The sequence below is a fragment of the Chiloscyllium punctatum genome, chromosome 36, assembly GCF_047496795.1.
Source record: "Chiloscyllium punctatum isolate Juve2018m chromosome 36, sChiPun1.3, whole genome shotgun sequence".
In the NCBI taxonomy this organism is placed as follows: domain Eukaryota; kingdom Metazoa; phylum Chordata; class Chondrichthyes; order Orectolobiformes; family Hemiscylliidae; genus Chiloscyllium; species Chiloscyllium punctatum.
The window spans coordinates 14,185,488-14,212,237 of NC_092774.1; the positions used below are offsets into that span (position 1 = coordinate 14,185,488).

The 26,750-nt window shown below is 50.3% G+C and overlaps 2 protein-coding genes across 4 annotated transcripts in view; one reads left to right on the forward strand and one right to left on the reverse strand.

Moving 5' to 3' along the window:
* The window catches only part of LOC140460010 (uncharacterized), a 62,520-nt gene that overhangs the window by 6,758 nt on the left and 29,012 nt on the right, over positions 1–26,750 (forward strand). Inside the window, exon 3 of the mRNA XM_072554415.1 lies at positions 6,917–7,507. Coding sequence (XP_072410516.1) covers positions 6,917–7,507 — 591 coding nt within the window. The remainder of the gene's footprint in view (positions 1–6,916; positions 7,508–26,750) is intronic.
* Positions 12,657–26,093, reverse strand: LOC140460752 (uncharacterized). Of its 3 annotated transcripts, XM_072555411.1 has the most exons (3): positions 26,029–26,093; positions 23,698–23,826; positions 12,657–18,252 (listed from the first exon to the last, which is right to left on the reverse strand). In XM_072555411.1, exon 3 carries the CDS (start codon positions 17,842–17,844, stop codon positions 16,792–16,794), a length of 1,053 nt encoding a protein of 350 aa, XP_072411512.1. In that variant the 5' UTR covers positions 17,845–18,252; positions 23,698–23,826; positions 26,029–26,093; the 3' UTR covers positions 12,657–16,791. The 3 variants fall into 3 exon arrangements, with proteins under 3 accessions (XP_072411512.1, XP_072411513.1, XP_072411514.1); XM_072555412.1 differs by lacking the exon at positions 23,698–23,826; XM_072555413.1 differs by lacking the exons at positions 23,698–23,826; positions 26,029–26,093 and adding an exon at positions 20,520–20,694.

The following is a 26,750-nucleotide window of genomic DNA, read 5'->3' on the forward strand; positions in this document are numbered from 1 at the left end:
CTGGATTTCTGCTGAAGGTTTGAACCCCCCCCACCACCCCTATACCTTCTGGAACAATAAAGCATTCAGTCAATCAAGACCCAAGCCACAGTCTCCCAGCCTGTCAACCATCCAGACACAGAGTGTAGTCCTAGCCAGGAATCAAACAAGAAAAACAGAACAAAATTAGAAATAAATAAATGCTCCTGCTTAATGTTTGTTCATGAGGAAGTAAACCAGAAATAGGGCTCTCCCACGATTCTTATAGTGCCCCTCTTGAGGCACTCTCTCACCCTAACATCTAACTATTCATACCCAGCTATGATTTACAACAATATTTACACCAGCAGAAATAACGCATCTGTTATCAAATAGACATCGGGATATACAGCACGAAATAGACTTTTCTCTGTCTCATTCACACACATATACATCCATGGGGGTGAATTTGTATTTGCAGAATTATTCGATTTTTCTCAAAAAATGCACAATCTGCAGGCTGATCCATGTAATATTTTGTAAATTCCCCTTTGGAAGTATAACCAGTCTGACTCAAGATTGTGATACAGACAGACCCTGATTTTACACCTTTAATGCATTGTCAGAGCTGAGATGTCACCTTTTCTTATAAAACTTTGAGTTACCTCAAGAAAATGTCTCTCAGGAAATTCTGGGATTTACAAATGAATGATATGAGCAGCCCATACTAAAAGATGAAAGACTTAACTATCCAGGGTTTTTCAACATATGATTTCAGTGCACAGTAATGTTTTTCCAACCATTCTGTGCCTTATGATTTTATTCTCCACAATTACCTGATGAAGGAGCCACGCTCCGAGTGCTAGTCATAGAGATGTACAGCATGGAAACAAACCCTTCGGTCCAACCCGCCCACGCCGACCACATATCCCAACCCAATCTAATCCCACCTGCCAGCACCCAGCCCATATCCCTCCAAACCCTTCCTATTCATATACCCATCCAAATGCCTCTTAAACATTGCAATTGTACCCACCTCCACCACTTCCTCTGGCAGTTCATTCCATACATGCATAACCCTCTGCATGAAAAGTTGTCCCTTAGGCTCCTTTTAAATCTTTCCCTTCTCACCTTAAACCTATGCCTTCCAGTTTTTGACTCCCCCACCCTGGGGGGAAAAGACCTAGGCTATTTGCCCTATCTATGCCCCTCACAATTTTATAAACCTCTCTAAGGTCACCCCTCAGGCTCTGATGCTCCAGGGTAAAATAAATGCCCCAGCCCCCCTCTCTCAGTCTGTTCCAAAGTCAGCTCACTGGGACACATACACTCATTCTGTGTAACCAGTTAAAGCTCAGTTCACTGGTATGTTCCTCTCCGAATGCTCCTCTGCTCACACTGATGTCCAGTACCTTTTGAAGCAGGTCAAATGGATTTCTCTTTCCAGACTCAACGCCCCCCAACGATATTCAGTGACCCTGTCAGATCTTGTTATGGAATTTCTTCCAAGATTTCTGTCTGCAGATCTTCCCCTTCTGATACCCTGTTAGCAAAGTTGAAACAAGTCATCACTGTCTGTACCGAATAGAAATTCTGATTATATTGTATGTGTCTGTGTGTTTAAAGTACTAACCCAGTAACATACAAACGGTATTATTGATTTAAAATACACAGGAAACGTGAGGAGGGAGGTGTCAGGACCTGGCACACTCCGAACCCTGACAGGGTGTTCCAAAATATTTCAAAATGAAGGGGATGGCCATAGAGCTGTACAGCACAGAAACAGTCCATCTCATCCTTGCTGACGAGATATCTGAAATTAATCTATCCTATTTACCAGCACTTGGCCCATATTCCTCTAAAGGATGTGGAAGGCTCCTTTAGGGCCTTGGATAGAGGTGAGGGAGGAGGTGTGGGTACAGGTTTTACAGTTCCTGCGGTGGCAGGGGAAAGTGCCAAAATGGTAGGGTGGGTCGTAGGGGGCTGTGGACCTGACCAGGTAGTCACGAAGGGAACGGTCTTTCCGGATTCCTGATGAAGGGCTTTTGACCGAAATGTCGATTTCGCTGCTCGTTGGATGCTGCCTGAACTGCTGTGCTCTTCCAGAACCACTAATCCAGAATCTGGTTTCCAGCATCTGCAGTTATTGTTTTTACCCCATATTCCTCTCAACCCTACCTATTCACATACCCATCCAGCTGCCTTTTAAAAATTGTATTTGTGCCAACTTCCACCACTTCCTCTAGCAGCTCATTGCACACACGCACCACCCTCTGTGTGAAAAAGTACAAATCTATGCCTTCCTCATCCCCCGTTTTACCTGTACTGATACCTTCGGGGATCTCTGAACTTGGACAGCAAGGACCCTTTGTTCCTCTGCACTCTGTAGGGATCTACTATTTATTGCTTACTTCCTTCCCTTATTAAATTTCCCAAACTGCCTGGAGATTAAATTCCACAGTTCTGCCCCATTTACGAGCTGATAGATATCAGAGTGTAGCCGGAGACCATCCTCCTCCCTATGAACAATCCCACCTTTCCAGCATTTACTCCTGGACAGAGGGGACAGCATTGTCTCCAGCTCAGCAGTGTGTTTGTTAGCTTATCAGCATGTCCAACTATATTAATCAAAAGTACCTCACGTTAGCTACACAATAAACCATGATGTTAGTTCCCATTATCTCTTTAGTTGCACTCTTACAGATTTTCCTACATTCTACTTAATGTTATTCTAATGTCACGGTTAGAGATTTAGTGTCAGCATTCCAGATCCTACTTAATATTTTCCTAATGTCATGATTAGATATTTATTATCAATAGTCTCAAGCAGACTGACTCTACTAATCATTAATTAGATATTTAATGTCATGTCCCAAATATTTATTGTCCCAATCCTGTCAATCATATTTAGCAGGTGAGGCTAACTTTACTGCCTGTTATCTCATCTTGCCATAGTGACCTTTCAGCCTCAACCTTACTCTGCTAATTGGTGTAAGAGCTTTCCACTATCCTTTGCAACAAACTGGCAGTGGTCTCCATGCTCTAACCCTTCCCATGCCTTCATGCTCTTTATTTTCCATACTATCTAAAAATAGACTCAGGGTTGTAGAGCACAGAAACAAACCCTTCGGTCCACACCGACCAGATGTCCTAAATTAATCTAGTGACCCATTTGCCAGCATTTGCCCCCTACCCCTCTGAATCTTTCCTATTCATATCCGCATCCAGATGCATTTTAAATAATGTAATTGTTCCAGCCTCCACCACTTCCTCTGGCAGCTCATTCCATGTACATACCTCATCCTCTGTGCGAAAAGATCGCCCCTAAAGACCCCCAGAAATCTTTCCCCTCTCACCCTAAACCTATGCCCTCCAGTTCTGGTCTTTGGTTCTTGCCCCCACAACAAGGGGGAAAAAAACATACAAAAATTGAGCAGCCAGACAAAATGCAAAAGGAATAAAATATCGAGCCATAAGGGGAAAAAAAATTGTGTCTCTATCTTTTTTCCCCCATTGGTATTTGGACCCTTACAATCTGTCAGTAACACCAACATCCCCGGAGAGCAGACTGGGCAAAACACTGGGCATGCTCATCACTGTCCGCAAAAACGGCGCGAGACCTTCTTTTGATTGACCAATAGGCAGCATTGGAGGACTGGAAGGAGACTGGTCCTCCTGCCAATCAGAGCCAGCCCATTGTCTGAATGCGGAAGTTGGGCCATGAACTTCTCAAGCTGCGAGTCCTGATCCTCTCTCTCTCTCTGAATAAAGATTGAGCTTTACCCCGACTGCAAATTCCTTCCTCTGTCTCAGGTCTGTGAGGACGGCACTCTCTTATCTCGCCCCCTTTTCCACTTTTTTTTACCATTCTGTGATTCAATTGCTGACTTTCAGCAACTGAAAGGAAAGAGAGTGAATTCGGCGGGGACAGACTCCGGAAACGTTGATCCAGGTCTGTATCTCAATTGGCAAAATAGTTAGGCAGGAGTCATCAGATGGTGGAGAAGTCGATATATCAGGTGTAACCCTTCTTCAGGGCTGGGGCTGGGTGCAGAAACTGCAGATAAAAAGGGGGTGGTGGGGAAGTGGGGATAGGTCGAGACAGTTAGAGGGTACGACCTGGTTGGTCAGTGGGAGGAATGAATCTGGTTGGTGGCAGGGAGGAGGTCGGGGATGGGAATGGAGTCAGGGAATGGAGTCAGGGAATGGAGGGGTGGAGGGCTTGAAATTGGAAAACTCAACGTTGAGTCCTTCGGGCTGCAGGCTGCCTGGATGATGAGGTGTTGTTCCTCCAATTTGCTGTTAGATTCGTTGTGGCAATGGAGGAGGCCAAAGATGGTCATGTCAGAAAGGGGGTGGGAAGGGAAATTGGAATGGGTGGTTACTGAGAGGTCTGGTCGCCCTCTGCAGACACAGCTGCGATGCTTGGTGAATCGTTCCCCAAGTTTGCACTCGCTCTCCGATATAGAGAAGACCACAATTGGTAAACACATGGCAAATGCAGTACCACAATATGAAGTTATAGCCTTGGCTGTGGAAAAAAAAACGCAGAAAGGAGGTGTATTGTTTAACTGGAGATGTATTTGAATGTGGAGAAAGTGAGAACTGCAGATGCTGGAGATCAGAGTCAAAAAGTGGGGTTACTGGAAGAGCACAGTAGGTTAGGCAGCATCCGAAGAGCAGGGAGAAAGTGAGGACCGCAGATGCTGGAGATCAGAGCTTAAAAATGTGTTGCTGGAAAAGCGCAGCAGGTCAGGCAGCATCAAAGGAGAAGGAGAATCATTCCTGAAGAAGGGCTTATGCCCAAAAAGTCGATTCTCCTCCTTTGCTGCCTGACCTGCTGCGCTTTTCCAGCAACACATTTTTAAGCATCTGAGGAGCAGGAGAGTTGACGTTTTGGACACGAGCCCTTTGTCAGGAATGATGTGTGGATGGACAAAGAGGCCTCAGCGTCCTTCTACACCAGTCACTGTCATTTGTCAGACAGGTGTAGCAAACAATCAGCAAGGCAAGTGTATATTAGCAAGAGGAATTGAGTTTAGAAAGGGGGATGTCTTCCTGCAGTTAGGGGGTCATTGAATATGTTCAAGGCTGAGTTCATCTGATTTTTGAGCAACACAGCGGTGGATTTGTGGGGGAAGGCAAGAAAGTGGTTTTAAGGCCAGTTCCAAAGTCATACTGCACAGAAACAGACCCTTTAGTCCAACTAGTCCTAGAGATATACAGCATAGAAACAGACCCTTCGGTTCAACCCGTTTATGCCAACCAGATATCCCAACCCAATCTAGTCCCACCTGCCAGCATTTGGCCCATATCCCTCCAAACCCTTCCTATTCATATACCTGTCCAGCTGTCTTTTTAAATGTTGCAATTGTACTAGCCTCCACCATTTCCTCTGGCAGCTCATTCCATACACGTAATACCCTCTGTGTGAAAAAGTTGCCCCTCAGATCTCCTTTGTATCTTTTCCCCTCACCCCAAACATATGCCCTCTAGTTTTGGACTCTTTCCCCCTGATCCCCTTCCACAGATAAGGCTTTGTCTATTTATCCTAGCAATGCCCTTCATGATTTTATAGGTTACTCCTTGGCCTCCAATGCTCAGGGCAAACAGCCCTAGCCTCCCTATAGATCAAATCCCCCAACCCTGGCAACATCCTTGTAAATCTTTTCTGAACACTTTGAAGTTTCACAACATCTTACGGATGGTAAGGAAACCAGAATTGCACACAATATTCCAAATGTGGCCTAACCAATGTCCTGTACGGCTACAACATAACTTTCCAAATCCTATACTCAGAGGATTGGGAAAGTTTTCAAAACCTACAAAAGACAACCGGGAAAGAATGGAGGGACAAACCGAACCTTTGAGGGTCAGCTTGGAGGCATCAAGGTCTCAGGACAGGGGGTGGGGATGACCCCAGCTATGGGCCACATACCAGCAAATGGGACTAGATTGATTTAGGATATCTGGTCAGTACAGTCGATATGGACAGAAGGGTCTGTTTCTGTGCTATATGTCTCGATGACTCTGGCTTTCTACTAACTTTTGCCATGTCAGTAGGTTCACTTTCTCTCTAATGTCGGTGTTAATGCCTTGATGTTCTCACTTTCCTCCCACCTTCCCGGGGACGTTAACCATTTTGTGTATGGGTGTTCCTCAAGAAGCTGCGTGGCAGGTTCACCCTGAATTGACACACTTTTTTTTTGCTTCCCAAAATCAGACCTGCTCACTCTCAGCAGGATCCCAGTGTTGTGAAAGATATTAGCTTTTCAGGTGGAGGTATCCAAAATTCAGAGAGATATCATATCATGTCTTGACATTTTTGCTTTTCTGCCCCTGTAAGATCCTGAAGCAGCATCTTCAGGGGAATTAGTCAGAGCGGAGTGAGAACAGAGGGGGAGAGAGAGTGGGATGGTGCTTTCAATTTTGTGGAATAACAAAAGAAAAGAATATTCCACAGACAGTAGAATTGCTTGTTCAAAATTTCTACCCTGCACTGGCAGTGATGAGCTTTGTAATCTATTCTGACAGAGTTTTTGAAGATTTGAAGAGGGAAGTTTCAAAATCAACGGATGAAGGGCTTATGCCCGAAACATTGACCCTCCTGCTCCTCTGATGCTGCCTGACTCCCCTGTGCTTTTCCAGTGCCACATTTTTCCACTGACTCTCCAGCATCTCCGATCCTCACTTTGATGTCAATGTCTGACAGTCACTCAATCCACTGGGGCCAGCAAACATTTTCGACCGTGATTTCTGGGAGAGGGATCAAAGCTTTTTGGCTCCTGTCTGAGTATGTTTTCAGCATCAGTGGGACTGGACGGGAGACCCCACTGTTGCAGCGCACTGTGCGTGGAGACTGAAACAGTTATACGGCCTGGAAAAGGGATTTCACGGCAGGGAGGGGCTCTACACGTGTTTGTGTGCAGCCGAAGCTTTGGCCATGGAGAAACCTGAGGAATCCCGCCCTGTGGAGAAACCGTGGAAGTGTGGTGACTGTGGGAAAGGCTTCCGTTTCCCGTCTGCCCTGGAGACTCATCGGCGCAGTCACACCGGGGAGAGGCCGTTCCCCTGCACCGACTGCGGGAAGGCCTTCAGACATTCCTCCCACCTGCTGGCCCACCAGCAGGACCACACGGGGGAGAGGCCCTTCAGCTGTCCAGATTGTGGGAAGGCCTTCGTGTTTTTCTCTGCCCTGTTGGCCCACCAGCGGGTCCACACGGGGGAAAGGCCCTTCAGCTGCCCCGAATGTGGGAAGGCCTTCAGTGATTCCTCCACCCTGCTGACCCACCAGCATGTCCACACGGGGGAGAGACCGTTCACCTGCTCTCAGTGCGGGAAGGGCTTCACGTGCTCCTCCAACCTGCGGAGCCACCAGCGTATCCACACGGGGGAGAGGCCCTTCAGCTGCCCAGAGTGTGGGAAGGCCTTCAGCACATCTTCCACCCTGCTGAGACACCAACGGATCCACACGGGGGAGAGGCCGTTCACCTGCTCTCAGTGCGGGAAGGGCTTCACCTACTCCTCCCACCTGCGGAAGCACCAGCGAGTTCACTTGCCATCGCAGGGGGAATGAAGGAGTCACGGCCGAGTGCCATTATCGATTGGACTATCAACCAGGTTCTGGGGACTCCTGGGTTTGAATCCCACTGTGGCAGATGGTGGAATTGGTATTCGGTCAGAAATGTGGAGTTCGGAATCTAACCATGAGACCGTTTCAGGGAGGGGGTGGTGTGGGAGAGAAAGCCCCCATGTGATTCCCTCTCTCCCTTGTTAGGGAAGGGAACCACCATTGTGGGAAAGGATTCACTCAGTCGTTCCAGCTGCATCCTTTACCCGGTCTGGCCTACACCTGACTCCAGACCCACAGCAGTCTGGTTGACTCTCCACTGCCCCTTCCTGGCAAATGAGCAGGGAGAAACTTACTTGGAGACAGGGTATGGGTTAAAATTGCTGAGTGAGGCAATACTTCCTCCGGATTACGGCTGTACCAAGGATCCAATTACAAAGGGACAACTTGGTGCTGACCAATAGTAAAGACAGTGGGGTGTGTGTGGGCTTTGATCTTGAACTGTTTAAAAAGCTGCTACTTTGTCTATGCTTTTTTGCTGGGGGAATCTGAAGCTGTAACAAAGTCGGGTCACAATAAAGGTTACCTGACCTTACCGCCGGGCTCAGACTCTCATTGAAAGCTTTGAACTCTGAGAGGTTTTTGTTTTAAAGCTGCTCCTGTCTTTCAGCCTCCGGCAGAGTTTCCAATGTCGTGTATCAGATGGAGCAGTGAATGAGTAGCTTGTATCATTAGAAATTGTACATCTTTCAGGTACTGCGTTGTTTCATCAGCATTGTCAAGTTTCCTGGCAGCACCAGGAGGTGGGGGCTGTGTTCAGTCGAAATGATATGGAGGGGTTGGTATTAGACTGGGGTGATAAAGTTAAAAAAAATCACAATACCAGGTTATTGTTCAACAGGTTTATTTGGAAGCACTAGCTTTCTGAGTGCTGCTCCTTTATCGGGTAGCTGTGGAGCAGACACAGAACGTATATCAAAAGATCATGCAACTGATAGAATATATTGAACAAGCCTAGATTGCTGTTAAGCCTTTCATCTCTTAGAATGGGTGCAGGTTTTGGTTCATTAATGTGTCACTGCCAGAACATCTTTTAAGTCACATTCTTGAGATGACTTAAGGTTTTATGAAAAAGATAACATCTCAGCTCAGACCATGCATTAAAGGTGTGAGGTCAGAGTCTGTCTGTACCCCAATCTTGAATCAGACTGGTTCTATTTCCAAAGGAGGAATTCATAAAATATTACATGGATTGACTGCCTGGACATTGTGTGCTTTTTGACCAAAATTGAATGTATCTGCAAATATAATTCTGCCAATACAAATTCACCCCACAAAGAATTGTGTGTGCGTGCATGTGAGTTTGTGCGTGAGAGTGTGTACATGCTTGGTAAAGTGTGAGTGTGATGGTGTATAAGCCTGTGAGAGTATTGAGGGGAGGAGGAACGTGTGTGTGTGTGTGTGTGTGTGTGTGTCGGAGCATATGTGTGAGAGGTATTAATACAAGCAAGGGGTTGCATTTTGCTAAAACAAGGAAGGGCAGCACTTGTCCAGATAATGATAGGGCCCTGGGTCATGTTATAGAACAGACAGACATGGGGGGGGGGGCGGGTGGTGTTCAGGTACATGGTTCTTTGGAAGTTGCATCACAGGTAGCCAGGGCAGTTAAGAAGGCATTTAGCAGCATAGCATTCATTGTTCACCCCATTGAGTATCGGGGATGGGACATCATGTTGAGGTTGTACAGGATGTTGGTGAGGCCACTTGCAGAGGACTGAGTACAGTTCTGGTGGCCCTGTAATAGGAAGAATACTATCAGAGAGGGTTTAATAAAGATTTACCAGGATGTTGTAAGGACTGGAGGGTTTGAGTTATAAGGAGAGAGGCTGGGACTTTATTCACCGGAGCACAAGAATGTAGTTTAAATGCAGAGCTTTTCTAAGAAAAATGTCAGTCTGACTCAACATTGGGACACAGACAGAATTCACACCGATTGTCTCTACTTATAAATAGGGCAACGTCTCTTTGAAATGTAGATTCATTTGGATATAACTGTGTGACTTTACATATGAAGATATCCCTTTGAATGTGCTCACATCCCTTTGAAATATAATCTTGTCCATTTAAACCTCTTTATTTGCAGATTCGTGCACTTTGTGTCTTTCACTGTGTCTTACATTTGCACACACACACACCATGGGTGCTGGGGGAATAATAAGCACTACCATAGTGAGGTGGGGGGGTTAAGAAAAAAAATAATAAGCAATGGATTCCAGCATTAAAAAATGCAGATATGACGCCGTTCCGTTCGATGTCGGAATATCTGTTTAAATTGAGCCGTGAGCTTTCCCAATGTAGACAGGGCTCCTCGAAACGTGGCAGTGTCCCCGCCCCCCGCAGCTGCAGAGTGAGACAGGAGAGTTTGTTTTTGTGAATGAACAGTTGTAGCGCGAGGTGGCTGTGACTTGGTGACGGGGAGGCCCCACGGCCCCGCCCATCCCCCCACCCCGGGCCCCGCCCATCCCCCTCCCCCGGCCCCGCCCATCTCCCACGTGCAGACGTCACGCGGGGGTGAAGGCGGTTGGGAGGAGAAGTCGCTCGAGCGAGGAAGCGGCGGGAGGGCGGCCGTTAGGACAATGGCGCCGTGCGGGCCCCGGGGTCAGACCCCCGTCACTGGGCACCGCCGCCTTCCTGGGGCAGCTGCTGGGCCACGGGCCACGGGCCACACCGACCCCCCCCCCCCCCCCCCCCCCGGGCTGTACAGCAGGTAGGAGCCGGTGATCATTGTGGAGGTGGATGGGGGTTAAGGGTCTGTTTGGGAACATGGTCGGCCGCCTGGGGGGTGGACGGGGACTGGGGGGGGGGGGGGGGGGGGACGGGACTGGGGGGGGGGGGGGGGACGGGACTGGGGGGGGGGGGGGGGACGGGACTGGGGGGGGGGGGGGGGGGGGGGACGGGACTGGGGGGGGGGGGGGGACGGGACTGGGGGGGGGGGGGGGGGGGGGACGGGACTGGGGGGGGGGGGGGGGGGGGACGGGACTGGGGGGGGGGGGGGGGGGGGGGACGGGGACTGGGGGGGGGGGGGGGGGGGGGGACGGGACTGGGGGGGGGGGGGGGGGGGGGACGGGACTGGGGGGGGGGGGGGGGGGGGGGACGGGACTGGGGGGGGGGGGGGGGGGGGGGACTGGGGGGGGGGGGGGGGGGGGGACGGGACTGGGGGGGGGGGGACGGGACGGGGACGGGGGGGACGGGGACTGGGGGGGGGGGGGGAGACGGGGACTGGGGGGGGGGGGGGACGGGGACTGGGGGGGGGGGGGACGGGGGGACGGGACGGGACGGGACGGGACGGGGACTGGGGGGGGACGGGACGGGACGGGGACTGGGGGGGGGGGGACTGGGGGACTGGGGGTGGGGGGGACGGGACGGGACGGGGACTGGGGGGGGGGGGACTGGGGGACTGGGGGTGGGGGGGACGGGACGGGACGGGGACTGGGGGGGGGGGGGGGACTGGGACTGGGGGGGTGGGGACTGGGGGGGGAGGAGACTGGGGTGGGGGTGGGGGGAGACTGGGGTGGGGGTGGGGGGAGACTGGGGTGGGGGTGGGGGGAGACTGGGGTGGGGGGAGACTGGGGTGGGGGTGGGGGGAGACTGGGGTGGGGGTGGGGGGAGACTGGGGTGGGGGTGGGGGGAGACTGGGGTGGGGGTGGGGGGAGACTGGGGTGGGGGTGGGGGGAGACTGGGGTGGGGGGGGGGGAGACTGAGACTGGGGGGGGGGGGGAGACTGGGACTGGGGGGGGGGAGACTGGGACTGGGGGGGGGGGAGACTGGGACTGGGGGGGGGGGGGAGACTGGGACTGGGGGGGGGGGAGACTGGGACTGGGGGGGGGGGAGACTGGGACTGGGGGGGGGGAGACTGGGACTGGGGGGGGGGGGAGACTGGGACTGGGGGGGGGGGGAGACTGGGACTGGGGGGGGGGGGGAGACTGGGACTGGGGGGGGGGAGACTGGGACTGGGACTGGGGGGGGGGGGAGACTGGGACTGGGGTGGGGGGGGGGACTGGGACTGGGGTGGGGGGGGGGGGGACTGGGGACTGGGGTGGGGGGACTGGGACTGGGCCTCCTTCACCGCCGCTCCCTCACCACCAGACGCCTGGAGGAAGAACGTCTCATCTTCCGCTTCGGAACACTTCAACCCCAGGGCATCAATGTGGACTTCAACAGCTTCCTCATTTCCCCTTCCCCCACCTCATCCTAGTTTCAAACTTCCAGCTCAGTAACTGTCTCCTTGACTTGTCCGGACTTGTCCGACCTGCCTATCTCCTTTTTCCACCTCTCCACTCCACCCTCTCCTCCTTGACCGATCATCTTCATCTCCTCCCCCACTCACCCACTCACCCATTGCGGGGGGGGGGGGGGGGGATGGGTGGGATGGGTGGGATACTGTTCGGAGGGCCAGAGTGAAATAGATGGGCTGAATGGCCTGCTTCCACCTTGTCGGAATTCGATGACCCTCCCCACGAAGGAGCATTTTATCTGCATCTATCCTGTCAAGCCCCTTTCAGAAATCTACTGGTTTCGATAAAGGTATACAGCAAAGAAACAGACACTTCGGTCCAAATTGTCCATGTTGACCAGGATTCCCAATCTAAACCAGTCCCACTTGCCTGCATTTGGCCCATATCCCTCTAAACCTTTCTACTCATGTATCCATCCGAATGCTGTTTCAATGTTGTCACTGTACCTGCATCTACCACATCCTCAGCAAGTTCATTCCACATGCAATTCACCCTCTTTCAAAATATTGCCCCTCCGGTTTCTTTTAAATCTCTCTCCTTATATTTAAATAAAAATGCCCCCCCTCCCCCTCCCTAGTTTTGAGTTCCCCAGCGCTGGATTGTTCTATGTTCTAAACTTAGTGCAGGAAGCTGAAAGAAATGAGCAGCTTTAAAACAAAAACCTCTTGGAGCTCAAAGCTTTCAATGAGAGTCTGAGCCCGGCAGTAAGTTCAGGTAACCGTTTATTGCAAACCAACTTTGTTACAGCTTCAGATCCCCCCAGCAAAAAGGCAGAGAAAAAGCAGTTGCTTTTTGAACCCCACACCTCCCCTCCTCCTCACCCCCCACCCCCCCACCCTGTCTTTACTATTGGGTAAAAACAATGACTGCAGATGCTGGAAACCAGATTCGGGATTAGTGGTGCTGGAAGAGCACAGCAGTTCAGGCAACATCCAAGTAGCTTCGAAATCGACGTTTCAGGCAAAAGCCCTTCATCAGGAATAAAGGCAGAGAGCCTGAAGCGTGGAGAGACTAGTGAGAGGAGGGTGGGGGAGTGGAGAAAGTAGCATAGAGTACAATAGGCGAGTGGGGGAGGGGATGAAGGTGATAGGTCAAGGCGGAGGGTGGAGTGGATAGGTGGAAAAGAAAATAGAAAGTTAGGACAAGTCAGGGGGACAGTGCTGAGCTGGAAGTTTGGAACTAGGGTGAGGTGGGGGAAGAGGAAATGAGGAAACTGTTGAAGTCCACATCGATGCCTTGGGGTTGAAGTGTTCCGAGGCAGAAGATGAGGCGTTCTTCCTCCAGGCGTCTGGTGGTGAGGGAGCGGCGGTTGAAATGTTGGGCCACCGGGCAGTGTGGTTGATTGGTGCAGGTGTCCCGGAGATGTTCCCTAAAGCACTCTGGTAGGAGGCACCCAGTCTTCCTAATGGGGTGGGGGGGGGGGTGGACCTAACCAAGTAGATACGGAAGGCGGAAAAGGGGTGGGGTGGGAAATATATCCCTGGAGGTGGCGGAAATGTCGGCAGACGATTTGGTTTATGCGAAGGTTGGTAGGGTGGAAGGTGAGCACCAGGGGCGTTCTGTCCTTGTTACGGTTGGAGGGGTGGGGTCTGAGGGCAGGAGTGCGGGATGTGGACGAGATGCCTTGGAGGGCACCTTTAACCACGTGGGAAGGGAAAATGCGGTCTCTAAAGAAGGGGGGCATCTGGTGTGTTCTGTGGTGGAACTGGTCCTCCTGGGAGCAGATCCGGCGGGAGCGGAGGAATTGGGAATACGGGATGGCATTTTTGCAAGAGGTAGTGTGGGAAGAGGTGTAATCCAGGTAGCTGTGGGAGTCGGTGGGTTTGTAGGAAATGTCGGTGTCAAGTCGGTCATCATTAATGGAGATGGAGAGGTCGAGGAAGGGGAGGGAGGTGTCAGGGATGGTCCAGTTAACTTTAAGGTCAGGGTGGAATGTGTTGGTGAAGTTGCTGAATTGCTCAACCTCCTTGCGGGAGCACGAGGTGGTGCCAATGCAGTCATCAATGTAGCGGAAGAAGAGGTGGGGAGTGGTGCCGGTGTAATTACAGAAGATCAACTGTTCTACGTAGCCAACAAAGAGACAAACATAGCTGGGGCCCATACGTGTGCCCATGGGCTACCCCTTTGGTCTGGAGGAAGTGGGAGGATTCGAAGGAGAAATTGTTAAGGGTGAGGACCAGTTCAGCCAAATGAATGAGAGTGTCGGTGGAAGGGTACTGTTGGGGACGTCTGGAGAGGAAAAAACGGAGGGCTTGGAGGCCCTGGACATTGCGGATGGAGGTGTAGAGTGATTGGATATCCATGGTGAAGATGAGGTGTTGTGGGCCGGGGAAACGGAAGTCTTGGAGGAGGTGGAGGGTGTGGGTGGTGTCTCGAACAGATGTGGGGAGTTCCTGGACTAGGGGGAATAGGACAGTGTCGAGGTAGGTAGAGATGAGTTCAGCGGGGCAGGAGCATGCTGAGACAATGGGTCAGCCAGGGTGGTCAGGCTTGTGGATCTTGGGAAGGAGGTAGGACCGGGCAGTGCGGGGTTCCCGGACTATGAGGTTGGAAGCTGTGGGTGGGAGATCTCCTGAGGTGATGAGGTTCTGTATGGTCTGGGAGATGATGGGTTGGTGATGGGGGGTTGGGTCATGGTCGAGGGGGCAGTAGGAAGAGGTGTCTTCGAGTTGGCGTTTGGCTTCAGCGGCGTAGAGGTCAGTGCGCCAGACTCCCACTGCGCCCCCTTTATCCGCTGGCTTGATGGTGAGGTCGGGATTGGAGCAGAGGGATTGGAGGGCTGCGCGTTGTGAGGGTGAGAGGTTGGAGTGGGGGAGGGGGGGTAGACAGGTTGAGGTGGTTAATGTCCCGGCGGCAGTTGGAAATGAAGAGGTCGAGGGCAGGTAATAGGCCAGCGCGGGGTGTCCAGGTGGATGCAGTGTGTTGGAGGTGGGCGAAGGGGTCCTCGGAAGGTGGGCGGGAGTCCAGATTGTGAAAGTAAGCTCGGAGGCGGAGGAAGTGTTCGACATCACGGCGTGTATTAAATTCATTGATGTGTGGACGGAGGGGGATGAAGATGAGTCCTTTGCTGAGGACTAATCGTTCGTCCTCAGTGAGGGGGAGGTCTGGGGGGATGGTGAAAACGCGGCAGGGCTGGGATCTGGTGTGGGTGTGGAGCTGGGAGTGGGGGCGGAGCCAGTAACTGGAGTGGGTGTGATGGTGGGGGGGAATGGGGGGGTGGAGTCATGAGCTGGGGTGGTGTTCCCCTCAGGGTTCTGTAGGCCAGGAATGGCGACAGTGGGATCTGTGGGGGGCATGTCAGCAGAATGCAGGTGAGTGGCGTTGGTGGGGGCGGAAGTGGGGGTGACCACAGCAGTAGGGGTGGCGGAAGTCACTGAGTGTGTGACATCAGCGATGATGTGAGGGGCAGAAATGATGTCACATGTGACGCATGAGGAATTGTGAGGGGCGGAAGTGGCTGTGGGAGTAGCAATGATGGGGGCGGAAGTGACATCAATCAGCGTGGGGGCGGCAGCTGCACCAGCCGCATGGCTAATGGCGTCCGAGCAATTTCAGAGGCCGGAGGAATCTTCTGGAATGTTTGAGGAGCGCTGGTTATGGAGGTGGGTGGATAAAAGTTTGTTGTACTTACAGTTTTTGATGTTTCAGATGGAGTTGAAATACTGTTTGTTGAGAGTATGAATTCTCCTGAGGATGTAGTACAGAGTGGGTCCTTTGTAATTCTGAGAGAGTGTGGCCCTCAGCTGAGGCAGGGCTGACTGTAGAAAGGTTAGGTGACGGCGCATTGCTGCAAGCGTGGAGCGGAGGATCCTGAAGGAGAACCGTTGCTGGTGTTTTTGAATCTGTAGTCTGTACTGTTTGTCCTGTTCGGATCCGAACTCTGCTGGTTTAAAGGTGGTCCAGAGTCTGTGTAGGATGAGTTGGTTACGGAGGCAGGCACTGAGGAAGTGAATGGGGCTGTGGTAGCGAGTCTGTTTCAGGACATGGTTGAAGAGCCTCAGGGCAGAGGAAATGACCTGGGAGTTGCAGTGGGAGAGGGACTCCCTGAGATTCTTGTAGAGAGAGAGGAGGAAAACTTCTTCAAGGCAGGCATCCTTGCAAGAGGATCCGCTGTAGGGTTAAAATCAACGAGGTAAAAACAAGGACTGCAGATGCTGGAGACCAGATTCGAGAATCACACATCTCCAGCATCCTGCCACTGAAATGGTATATTCAACAAACCTGGATTGTTAAGTCTTCCACCTTTTCAAATAGGTTGCAGGTCTCATTACAATGTGAATCCCAGAACTTCTTGTTGTCACCTTCTCGAGATAACAAGGTTTGATAGCAAAAGCTCACATCTCAGCTCAGACAATGCATTAAAGGTGTGAGGTCAGAGTCTGCCTGCATCCCAATCTTGAGTCAGACTGGTTCTGTTTCCAAAGTCAAAGTTACAAGCTATTACATGTATTGACTGCCTGCACACACCACACCTCCCCTGTACCCCCCCTCACTGTCTTCACTATTGGCCAGCACCAAGTTGTCCCTTTGTAATTGGATCCTTGGTACATCCGTAACCCGGAGGAAGTATTGCCTCACTCAGCAATTTTAACCCATACCCTGTCTCCAAGTAAGTGTCTCCCTGCTCATTTGCCAGGAAGGGTCAATGTAGAGTCAACCAGACTGCTGTGGGTCTGGAGTCAGGTGTAAGCCAGACCGGGTAAAGGATGCAGCTGGAACGACTGAGTGAATCCTTTCCCACAATGGCGGTTCCCTTCCCTAACAAGGGAGAGGGGGAAATCAGATGGGGGCTTTCTACCCCGCCCCCCCCGACCTCCCCCTCCCTGAAACGGTCTCACCGTTAGATTCCGAACTCCACATTTCTGACCGAATACCGATTCTGACATCTATCGTGGCGGGATTTGAACCCGGGAGTCCCCGGAAACAGGTCGACAGTCCAACTGATATTGGCACTCGGCCGTCACTCCTTCAATCCCCCTGCGATGGCACGTGAACTCGCTGGTGCCTCTGCAGGTGGGAGGAGCGGGTGAAGCCCTTCCCACACTGAGAGCAGGTGAATGGTCTCTCCCCGGTGTGGATCCGATGGTGGGTCAGCAGGGAGGAGACCTGGGTAAAGGCCTTCCCACACTCGGGGCAGCTGAAGGGTCTCTCCCCCGTGTGGACGCGTAGGTGGGTCAGCAGGTTGGAGGAGCTGGTGAAGCCCTTCCCACACTGAGAGCAGGTGAACGGCCTCTCCCCCGTGTGGACCCACTGGTGTCTCAGCAGGGAGGAGACCTGGGTAAAGGCCTTCCCACACTTGGGGCAGCTGAAGGGTCTCTCCCCCGTGTGGACACGCTGGTGGGTCAGCAGGTTGGAGGAACTGCTGAAGGCCTTCCCACACTTGGGGCAGCTGAAGGGTCTCTCCCCCGTGTGGATACGCTGGTGGGTCAGCAGGTTGGAGGAACTGCTGAAGGCCTTCCCGCACTTGGGGCAGCTGAAGGGTCTCTCCCCCGTGTGGATACGCTGGTGGTTCCGCAGGTTGGAGGAGTAGGTGAAGCCCTTCCCGCACAGAGAGCAGGTGAACGGCCTCTCCCCCGTGTGGACCCGCTGGTGGGTCAGCAGGTTGCAGGAATTGCTGAAGCCCTTCCCGCACTCGGGGCAGCTGAAGGGCCTCTCCCCCGTGTGGACACGCTGGTGGGTCAGCAGGGAGGAGGAATCGCTGAAGGCCTTCCCGCACTGAGAGCAGGTGAATGGCTTCTCCCCCGTGTGGATCCGCTGGTGGGTCATCAGGTGGGAGGATGTGCCGAAGGCCTTCCTGCACTCGGGACAGCGGAAGGGCCTCTCCCCCGTGTGGATCCGCTGGTGGGCCTGCAGGTTAGAGGAATGTCTGAAGGCCTTTCCGCAGACAGGGCAGAGGAATGGCTTCTCCCTGGTGTGACTGCGCCGATGAGTCTCCAGGGCAGACGGGAAATGGTAGCCTTTCCCACAGTCACCACACTTCCACGGTTTCTCCACAGGGCGGGATTCCTCTGGTTTCTCCATGGCCACAGCTTCAGCTGCACACAAACACGTGGAGAGCCCCTCCCTGCCTTGAAGTCCCCTTCCCAGGCTGTATAACTGTTTCAGGCTCCACACACAGTGCGCTGCAACTGTGGGATGTCTCGTCCAGTCCCACTGATGCTGAAAACATCCTCAAACAGGAACCAAAAAGTGTAGATCCCTCTCACAGAAATCACAGTCAAAAATCGTTGCGGTCCCGATGGATTCAGAGACTGTCAGACATTGACATCAAAGTGAGGACTGCAGACACTGGAGAGTCAGTCAAAAAATGTGGCGCTGGAAAAGCACAGCAGGTCAGGCAGCATCCGAGGAACAGGAGAGTCAATGTTTCGGGAATAAGCCCTTCATCCGTTGATTTTGAAACTTCAAGTCGTCATATTTTCATATACTCTGCAAAAAGAGATTACAAAAGTCATCACTATCAGTACAGGGTAGAAATTCAGAACAAGGAATTCTACTTTCTGTGGAATATTCTTTTCCTGTTCCACAAAATTGAAAGCACCATCCCACTCTCCCTTCCCCTCTGTTCTCACTCCGCTCTAACTAATTCCCCTGAAGGTGCTGATTCAGGATCTTACAGGGGCAGAAAAAGCAAAAACATCAAGACTGACATCTCTCTGAATTTTGGATACCTCCACCTGAAAGTTAATATCTTTCACAACACTGGGATCCTGCTGAGAGTGAGCAGGTCTGATTTTGGGAAGCAATAAAAAAAGTGTCAATTCAGGGTGAACCTGCAATGCAGCTTCTTGAGGAAGTACCAGACACAAAATGGTTAATGACCCCGGGAAGGTGGGAGCAAAATGAGACATCAAGCCATAAACACCGACACACTTCAGTCAAACCCTTCTGCTCCCAGTCAGGGCAAAACATGCTCTGAAAGTCCAGCCTTCACAACCACACTTCTGCTTTCACTGAAGACAATTAGAGTCACACAGCACGGAAACAGACCCTTTGGTCCAACCTGCCCAGATATCCTAAATTAATCTAGTCACGTTTGCCATCACTTGGCCCCTATATGAGCCGGGAGCTGGCAGATGGGACTAAATTGGGTTGGCTCTCTTGTCAGCAAGGACGGAGTTGGACCGAAGGGTCTGTTTCTGTGCTGTACATCTCTATGACTCCAGTCACATTTGCCATCACTTGGCCCTGACCCATCATATTCATATGTCCATCCAGGACCCTTTTAACTTGTCATCGTACCAGCACCCCCACCACTTCCTCTGGCAGCTCACTCCATCGCTCAAGTGACTCCATGTTGAAAGCGTCTGGTCTGGTGCACCAGATGACACCAGGATAATCTCAGATCATTTTCAGATCGCATCGATACTCAGTCAGTGACTTTCCCGATCAGGATGTTGTACGTGATCAAACAGGTCAGTGGGTAGGCGATCCCCCACATCTTAGTTCAAGTATCTCTACGAGAACTCCCTTGCTGGAGGGTCCCTTGGAGACACTTCAACTGGACTTCATTGAGTTGGAGAAATGAGTTGAGTTGCTATAAATATGTTTTGCTTATTGTTGATGTCTTTTCGAAGTGGATTTAAGTCTACCCTCCTCCTAACACTACTGCTGAGAGTGTGGTGAAGGTTTTGTTTAAGGAAATAATTCCCCCCTTCAGTATACCTGCGTGCATTAGCTCAGACAATGGACCACACTTTGCATGTAATATTAACGGAGAACTCTGTTCCCAGCTTTGTATTTGTTGGCAACTGCACGGTGCTTATCATCCTCAGGCGGCCGGCCTTGTTGAATTTTTTAACCAGACGCAAGACTAAACTTGCCAAATTAATGGCCGAGTCTGGCCTCTCCTGGTTATGCTAATCCCTGTGGCCTTATTCCAGATGTGATCCATGTCTGCGGGCAAGACACGACTGTCTCCAGCTGAAAGTCTCTCTGGTCACCCCCTCCGTACCCCTTGGAACGATTCGGCTCCCTTCTCAGTCCACGTCCACCACATGACCGAAGCAATGATTGGTTATCTTCTTGCTCTAACTAGTGTTATGTGTGCCTTTCACTCCCAGGAGCGTGCGGCCTACAGCGATGTTCCCTCCCTTTCAGCCTCGTTACGGGTAGACCCTGGTTTGTTGGTGCTCGTCAAGAACTGGACTGGCAAAGGTCTCCAACCTCGTTGGGATGGCCCCTTCCAGGTTCTACTTCCCACCCCTATGGCGGTCACAGTCACTGGGCGCTCAGCTTGGGTCCAACGGCACCATTGAGAATTGATTGACCGCACCAATCAAAAGGGGGAAAGACGAGGAGAGAATCCTGGAATCCCAACAAAAGGAGTGGACCCTGTCCATTTGGGTTTTTGAATCCTGCTGTTGTTCTAATGTTAATCTTATTACAGATACTTGAACTAAGAGGAGGGACATGTGGGGGATCACTTATCTCCTCACCTTTCTGATCACGTACAACATCCTGATGGGGAAAGGCTCTAAGTATGGATGGGACCAGGAATGATCAGAGATTATCCACCACCCATACTGCGGAGATGTCGTCCAGTACACCGGACCAGACGCCTTTGACGTGTGGAACGTGATGAAGATTGATTATTGTAATGGACTCTTCCATCAGAAAGACCAGATGGTCCATCTGGACAGTAGAAATCAGGGGGAGTTACCATGTCTTTACCGAACCTGTCTTTTTGATCTTACCTGCAGACGCAAGCCTAGTGAGGATAAAAATGATCAACCCCGTCATTATGGTAAATATTTTAAGGACGCCCAGGAACACCATCCCTTTTTGTCGGACGGGCCGACTCGAGAAAAGGGAAGCCTGATAGGGGAAACTCCTCAATCCACAAGGAACTTATTTATACAGGCCCACAGAACGCTCTACACCCCAGAGGCAGTAGTATGTTACTCCTCTCTATCGGGAGATGACTGACTTGCCCCGTCCCCAGTCCCCGAATCCAATCTATTCGTCAGACTCCCTCCTGCCGACCCTCCGCGGTAATTAACCCCCATCCCTGAGCTGACAGGGTCTGCTCCCGCCCTGGATTCACTCCCATTGCTCCAAGTGAACAGATTTTCCCGCCCCACCATTTGCCCAGACGGAGGGATTTTCATTCATTCAGTGTCACTTCCGCGTTGTGACGCCACAATAGGAGCGGGTGGGCGGGGCCAAGCCGGGCGCACGCATTGCGCCTGCGCTGTCCTGCCCTGCACCGTTTGCAACCATCCCTTCGCTTCAGAGAATCCCCACAGTGTGGGAGCAGGCCACTCGGCCCAACGAGTCCACACCTAACCCTCTGAAGGGGAACCCACCCATACTGCTCTACATTACCCTGACAAATACACCTCACCTGCACATCCCTGGGCACTGTGGGTAATTTCGCACGGCCAATCCCAATCAAGGCCAGTGAGCAATGTAGTGATGTGGGAAATGAACATCACAGAATGATGGAGACAAGGAGAGGAAATGTACCAGCAATTAAATCTGGATTGCAAAGATCTAAACCGAAAACAGGGTGTCTGCATGTGTGCTGCACTGTTACAAAAGTGAATGAATTGACTGCACACATTGAAGAGAATAATTATGGTCTGAGACTCCTTACAGAGACGTGGCTTCAGGACGACAAGGATTAGTCCTTGAACGTCGAGGGGGGTAGTCAAACGGGAAGCTAGGTGAAGGCAGAGGGTTGGCATTGCAAATCAAAACACTGATCACAGTAATCCGGTGTCAGGTCGGATTTCAGGTCCTGGCTTCTCTGTCCTCTGTTGATCTCCCTGTTCTCAAAGAGCAAGATGTTCAGCTCTGCTGAAGTTTTGATTCCCCAACACCCCACCCCTCAACCCTTTTACACCTTCCAGAACAATACAACATTCAGTCAATCGAAACCCAATCCACTATCTCCCAGCCTGACAACCGACCAGTCACAGAGTGTAGGCGTACCAGGGAATCAAACAAGAAAAGTGAAACAAAAAAAAACAGAAATAAATATGTGCTCATGCTTAATGTTTGTCAATAGGAAGTAAACCAGAAATAGGGGTCTCCCAGGATTCTGATAGTGCCCTACTTGAGGAATTCTCTTTCCCTTACATGTAACTGTTAGTACGTAGCTATGATTTACAACAATATTTACACCAACAGAAATAAAGCATCTGTTACCCGGTCTGGCCTACACCTGACTCCAGACCCACAGCAGTCTGGTTGACTCTACACTGCCCCTTCCTGGCAGAATTATATTTTCAGATAAATTCTATTTTGCTCAAAAATGCACAATCTGCAAGCTGTCAGAACATATTGTATTTTATAAATTCCTACTTTAGAAACAGAACTAGTCAGATTCAAGGTGGGGATAAAGACAGACTCTGACTTTTAACGCATTGTCTGAGCTGAGATTGGATTAGATTCCCTAGAGTACGGAAACAGGCCCTTTGGCCCAACAGGTCCACACTAACCTTCCAAAGAGTAACCCACCAGGCCCCATTCCCCATATTTACCCCCTGACCAATGCATGTAACACACTGGGCAATTTAAGCATGGCCAATTCACCTCACCTGCATATTTTTGGATTGTGGGAGGAAACCGGAGCACCTGGAGAAATCTCATGCAGACACGGGGAGAATGTGCAAACTCCACACAGACTGTGGCCAGTGGCTGGAATTGAACCTGGGTCCCAAGCGCTGTGAGGCAGAATTAAGAACCACTGAGCCACCGTGCCGCCCAGATGTTGTTACCTTTTGTTATAAAACCTTATGTTATCGAGATTTACATATGAATGGTAGTTGCAACCCACTGTAAAAGATGAGAGGGGTAACAATCCAGATTTGTTCAATATATCATTTCAGTAGCAGGACATTGTCATGTTTTTCCATAAATTCTGTGCGTTCTGATCTTATACTCCGCAACCACCTGATGATAGAGCAGTGCTCCGAAAGCTAGTACTTCCAAATAAACCTGTTGGGCTATAACCTGGTGTTATGTGATGTTTAACTTTGTCCAGGTTCGGGTGGATTGACCATGCTAAATTACCCAGTGTTCAGTGTTATGCGGATTCGGTTGGATTGGCTGTGCTAAATTACCCATAGTGCCCAGTAACGTGCAGATTAGGTGGGTTAGCCATGGGAAATAGTTTCACAGTAATAAAAGCAGGAGTCAGCCATTTGGCCCATCCAGCCTGCCCCGTTCTTCATTGCGATCATGGCCGATCTATCCATCGTCTCAGCTCCTCCTAGCAGCATTGCCCCAATTACCCTTAATTCCCCAACCAAGCAAAAGCCCATTTTGAATATACTTAATGAAGACAATTCCATAGATTCACTATAGTCCAGGAAGAGCAGTAGTCCTCACTTTCTCCTCCTCATCTCTGTCCTAAATCTACTCCCCCTAGTCTTGAGGTCTGGTCTTACACACCAGCAGAAATGACTGGATAGGGTACGGCTTCATCCCCACAGTGTAATGAATTCCCACTTTCCACCAAAATCTGGGATGTACTCACTCACTTAGTCGATGTCTCACAAATGCAAGATTTCATTGTAACTTCTTCTGCTCCCAGTAAAGACAAAACACCTTTGAAAGCTGCTCTGAAAGTCCAGTCTTCACAACCACACTTCTGCTTTCGCCAAAGGCAATTAGTGTCGTACAGCACAGAAACAGACCCTTTGGTCCAATTCATCTGATCAGATATCCTAAACTAATTTAGTCTAATTTGTTTGCATGTGCCCCATATCCCTCCGAACCCTTCCTATTCATATCCCCATCCGGATGCTTTTTAAATGTTGTAATTGTACCAACCACCACCACTCCCTCTGGCAGCTCGTTCCATACATGCACCACTCTCTGTGTGAAGTTGCCCCTCAGGTCCCTTTGAAATCATTCACCTCTCACCTCAAACATATGCCCTCGAGCTTTGGACTCCCTTACCCTGGGGAAAAGACCTTGGGTATTCACCATATCCATGCCTCTTACAAACGTTTATCAGGTCACCCCTCAGACTCTGATGCTTCAGGTGAGGATCTAAAATTTGAATTTAGATTATTGTCAGACTCAACAAGTATATGTAGGTTTTTACTAACCACAAAATGGCTTTTCAATTTAAAATAATACAACAAAATGGCTGAGAATAATGATTGAACTCTGTGAACTTGTCCTGCTGTTTTGCAGAATTAAGCTACAATCCAAAGATAAGAGGACAATGGGGTTTGTTTAAAAAGAACACTGACACATTAATTGACCATTTGAACTAACCTTGAGCTGCTACCATGGCATGATGATTTATGTAATTAAGACCCCTTTCCCAGGAAATATCATTGGATTAACCTGCTCTAAATCATGTCACCTTATTACATTTGATTGGTCTTTTCTTGTAATTAAGGCTGTACTGTCTCTTAAAAAACCTAAATAAATAACGTGTCATTTTCAAATGTAATTGCACAACTTCACCATGGAACACAGAAGCTTTAATCACTGTGTTGCTGGACAGAATTGGGTCAAGATGCCTTATTAAACTGATAACCTTGCTTTGTACAGACTGCATTTCATTGATTCTTTCGACCAATTGCGAACCAAAAGGCCCCTTAAGAGGGGTCTAGATCTTCACTCTGGATAGTTTGACCTGGCCAATTAACCCTAACCTGCACATTCCTGGGAACGATAGGTAATTTAGCATGGCCAATCCATTCTAAGCTGCGCATCCCTGGACACTGTGTAATTTAGAACAGCCAATTTACACAAACCTGCACCTCCCTGAGCACTGTGAGTACTTTAGCATGGTCAATCCAACCTAACCTGGACAAAGTTTAAAAAAATCACACACACCCAGGTTATTGTCCAACAGGTTTATTTGGAAGGACTCCTATTTGGAGCGCTGCTCCTTCATCAGATGGTTGTGGAGAATAACATCATAAGGCACAGAATTTATAGAAAAACATTACGGTGTCCTGCCACTGAAATGATATAGTGAACAAACCTGGATTGTTAAACCTTTCATATTTCAGAGTGGGTTGCAGGTATCATTAATATGTAAATCCCAGAACTTCCTGTAAGACACTTTCTTGAGATAACAAGGTTTTATAACAAAAAGGTGTCATCTCAGCTTAGACAATGCATTAAAGGTGTGAGGTCAGAGTCTGTACCCCAATCTTGAATCAGACTGGTTCTATTTCCAAAGTGGAATTTACAAAATATTACTGGATTGACTGCCTGTGTGAACTGCCGAGTCTCATCCACCAGCTGAAATAACTGGATAGGGTAGGGCTTCATCCCACAGTGCAATGAATTCCCATTTTCCACCAAAATTGCAGATGTACTCCCTTTACTCAGTTGCTCGCTCACAAATGCAAGATTTCATTGTATTCTTCTGCTCCCAGTAAGGGCAAAACATCTTCGAAAGTTGCTCTGAAACTCTAGTCTTCACAACCACACTTCTGCTTTCACCAAAGACGATTAAGAGTCATACAGCATGGAAACAGACCCTTTGGTCCAACTTGTCCGTGATGACCAGATATCCAAAATTAATCTAATCCCGTTTGCCAGCATGTGACCCACACGGCTCCAAACCATCCCCATTCCTGTACCCAGCCAGATGCATTTTAAATATAATCGTACCAGCCTCCACCAATTCCTCTGGCAGCTCGTTCCACGCATGTACAACTGTCTATATGAAAAAGTTGTCCTTCACGTCTCTTTTAAATCATTCCCGTCTCACCTCAAACATATGTCCTCTAGCTTTGGACTCCCCTACCTGAGGAAATTCCTGATGAAGGGCTTTTGCCCGAAACATTGATTTTCCTGCCGCTCGGATGCTGCCTGACCTACAATGCTTTTCCAGCACCACTCTGATCTAAACTCTGGTTTCCATCATCTGCAGTCCTCCCTTTTGCCTAGGTCGAACCCTCTACCTGTCTCCACCTGTGCCCACCTCACCAACCAGCACACCCTTTATCTGCATCGCCCCCTACTCCCATCCCCAATCCTGAAGAAGGGTTACACCCGAAACGTTGACTTCTCCACCTCCTGATACTGCCTGGCTTGCTGTGTTCTTCTAGCCTCCTACCTATGTATCTTGCCAATTGAGACACAGACCTGGAGCACCGTTTCCAGAGTCTGTCCCCATCCCGACACACTCCCTTTCCTTTTAGTTGCTGCAAGTCAACAACTGAATCCCAGAATGAAAAAATAAATGGAAAAGGTGACAAGAGAAGAGTGTGCCGTACTCACAGATAATGGACAGAGGGAGGAATTTGCAGTCTGGGATGAAGCTCAATGTTCATTCAGACACGAGCAGCAGCAGCCTCAGAACCTCATGGTCCAACTTCCGCATTCAGACAATGGGGTGACTCTGATTGGCAGGAGGACCAACGTCCTTCCGGTCCTCCTGTGCTCCCTATTGGTCAATGAAAAGAAGGTCTCGCGTCTTATTTGCCGATAGCGATTAGCATGCGCACCAGTTTTTGCTGACACCAGCGAGCATGCGTACTGCGTTGCTGACACCGGCAAACATGCGCAGTATGCTCTTTGAGGCTGCTGCTGTTATTGACAGATTTGAAGTGTCCAAATGCCAACAGGGAAAAAAAGGGGGAGAGCCACAATTTTTTTTCCCCTGTGGTTCGACATTTTATTGCTTCTGCGTTTTGTCTGGCTACTCAACTTTTGTATGTCTTTTCCCCTTGTTGAGAGAGAGTGTGCCCCAGTGAGCTGTCTATGGGATGGAGCTGTAACCAGTTACACAGACTGAAGTAACATTATAGTATTCGCAGCAGAGAGTAACTGCACACATTTCCTGAGTGTGATCACAGTTTCAATTGTTCATCAGAAACAGGGAGTCAAAAGGACACCAGAACGACAGAGAAGTCGTAGAAATGCGGGGACTGTGCTAACGGATTCCATTCCCTGTCGGTCCATGAGATTTATCAGCTCAGTCACAGGTGGGAGAGGCAGTT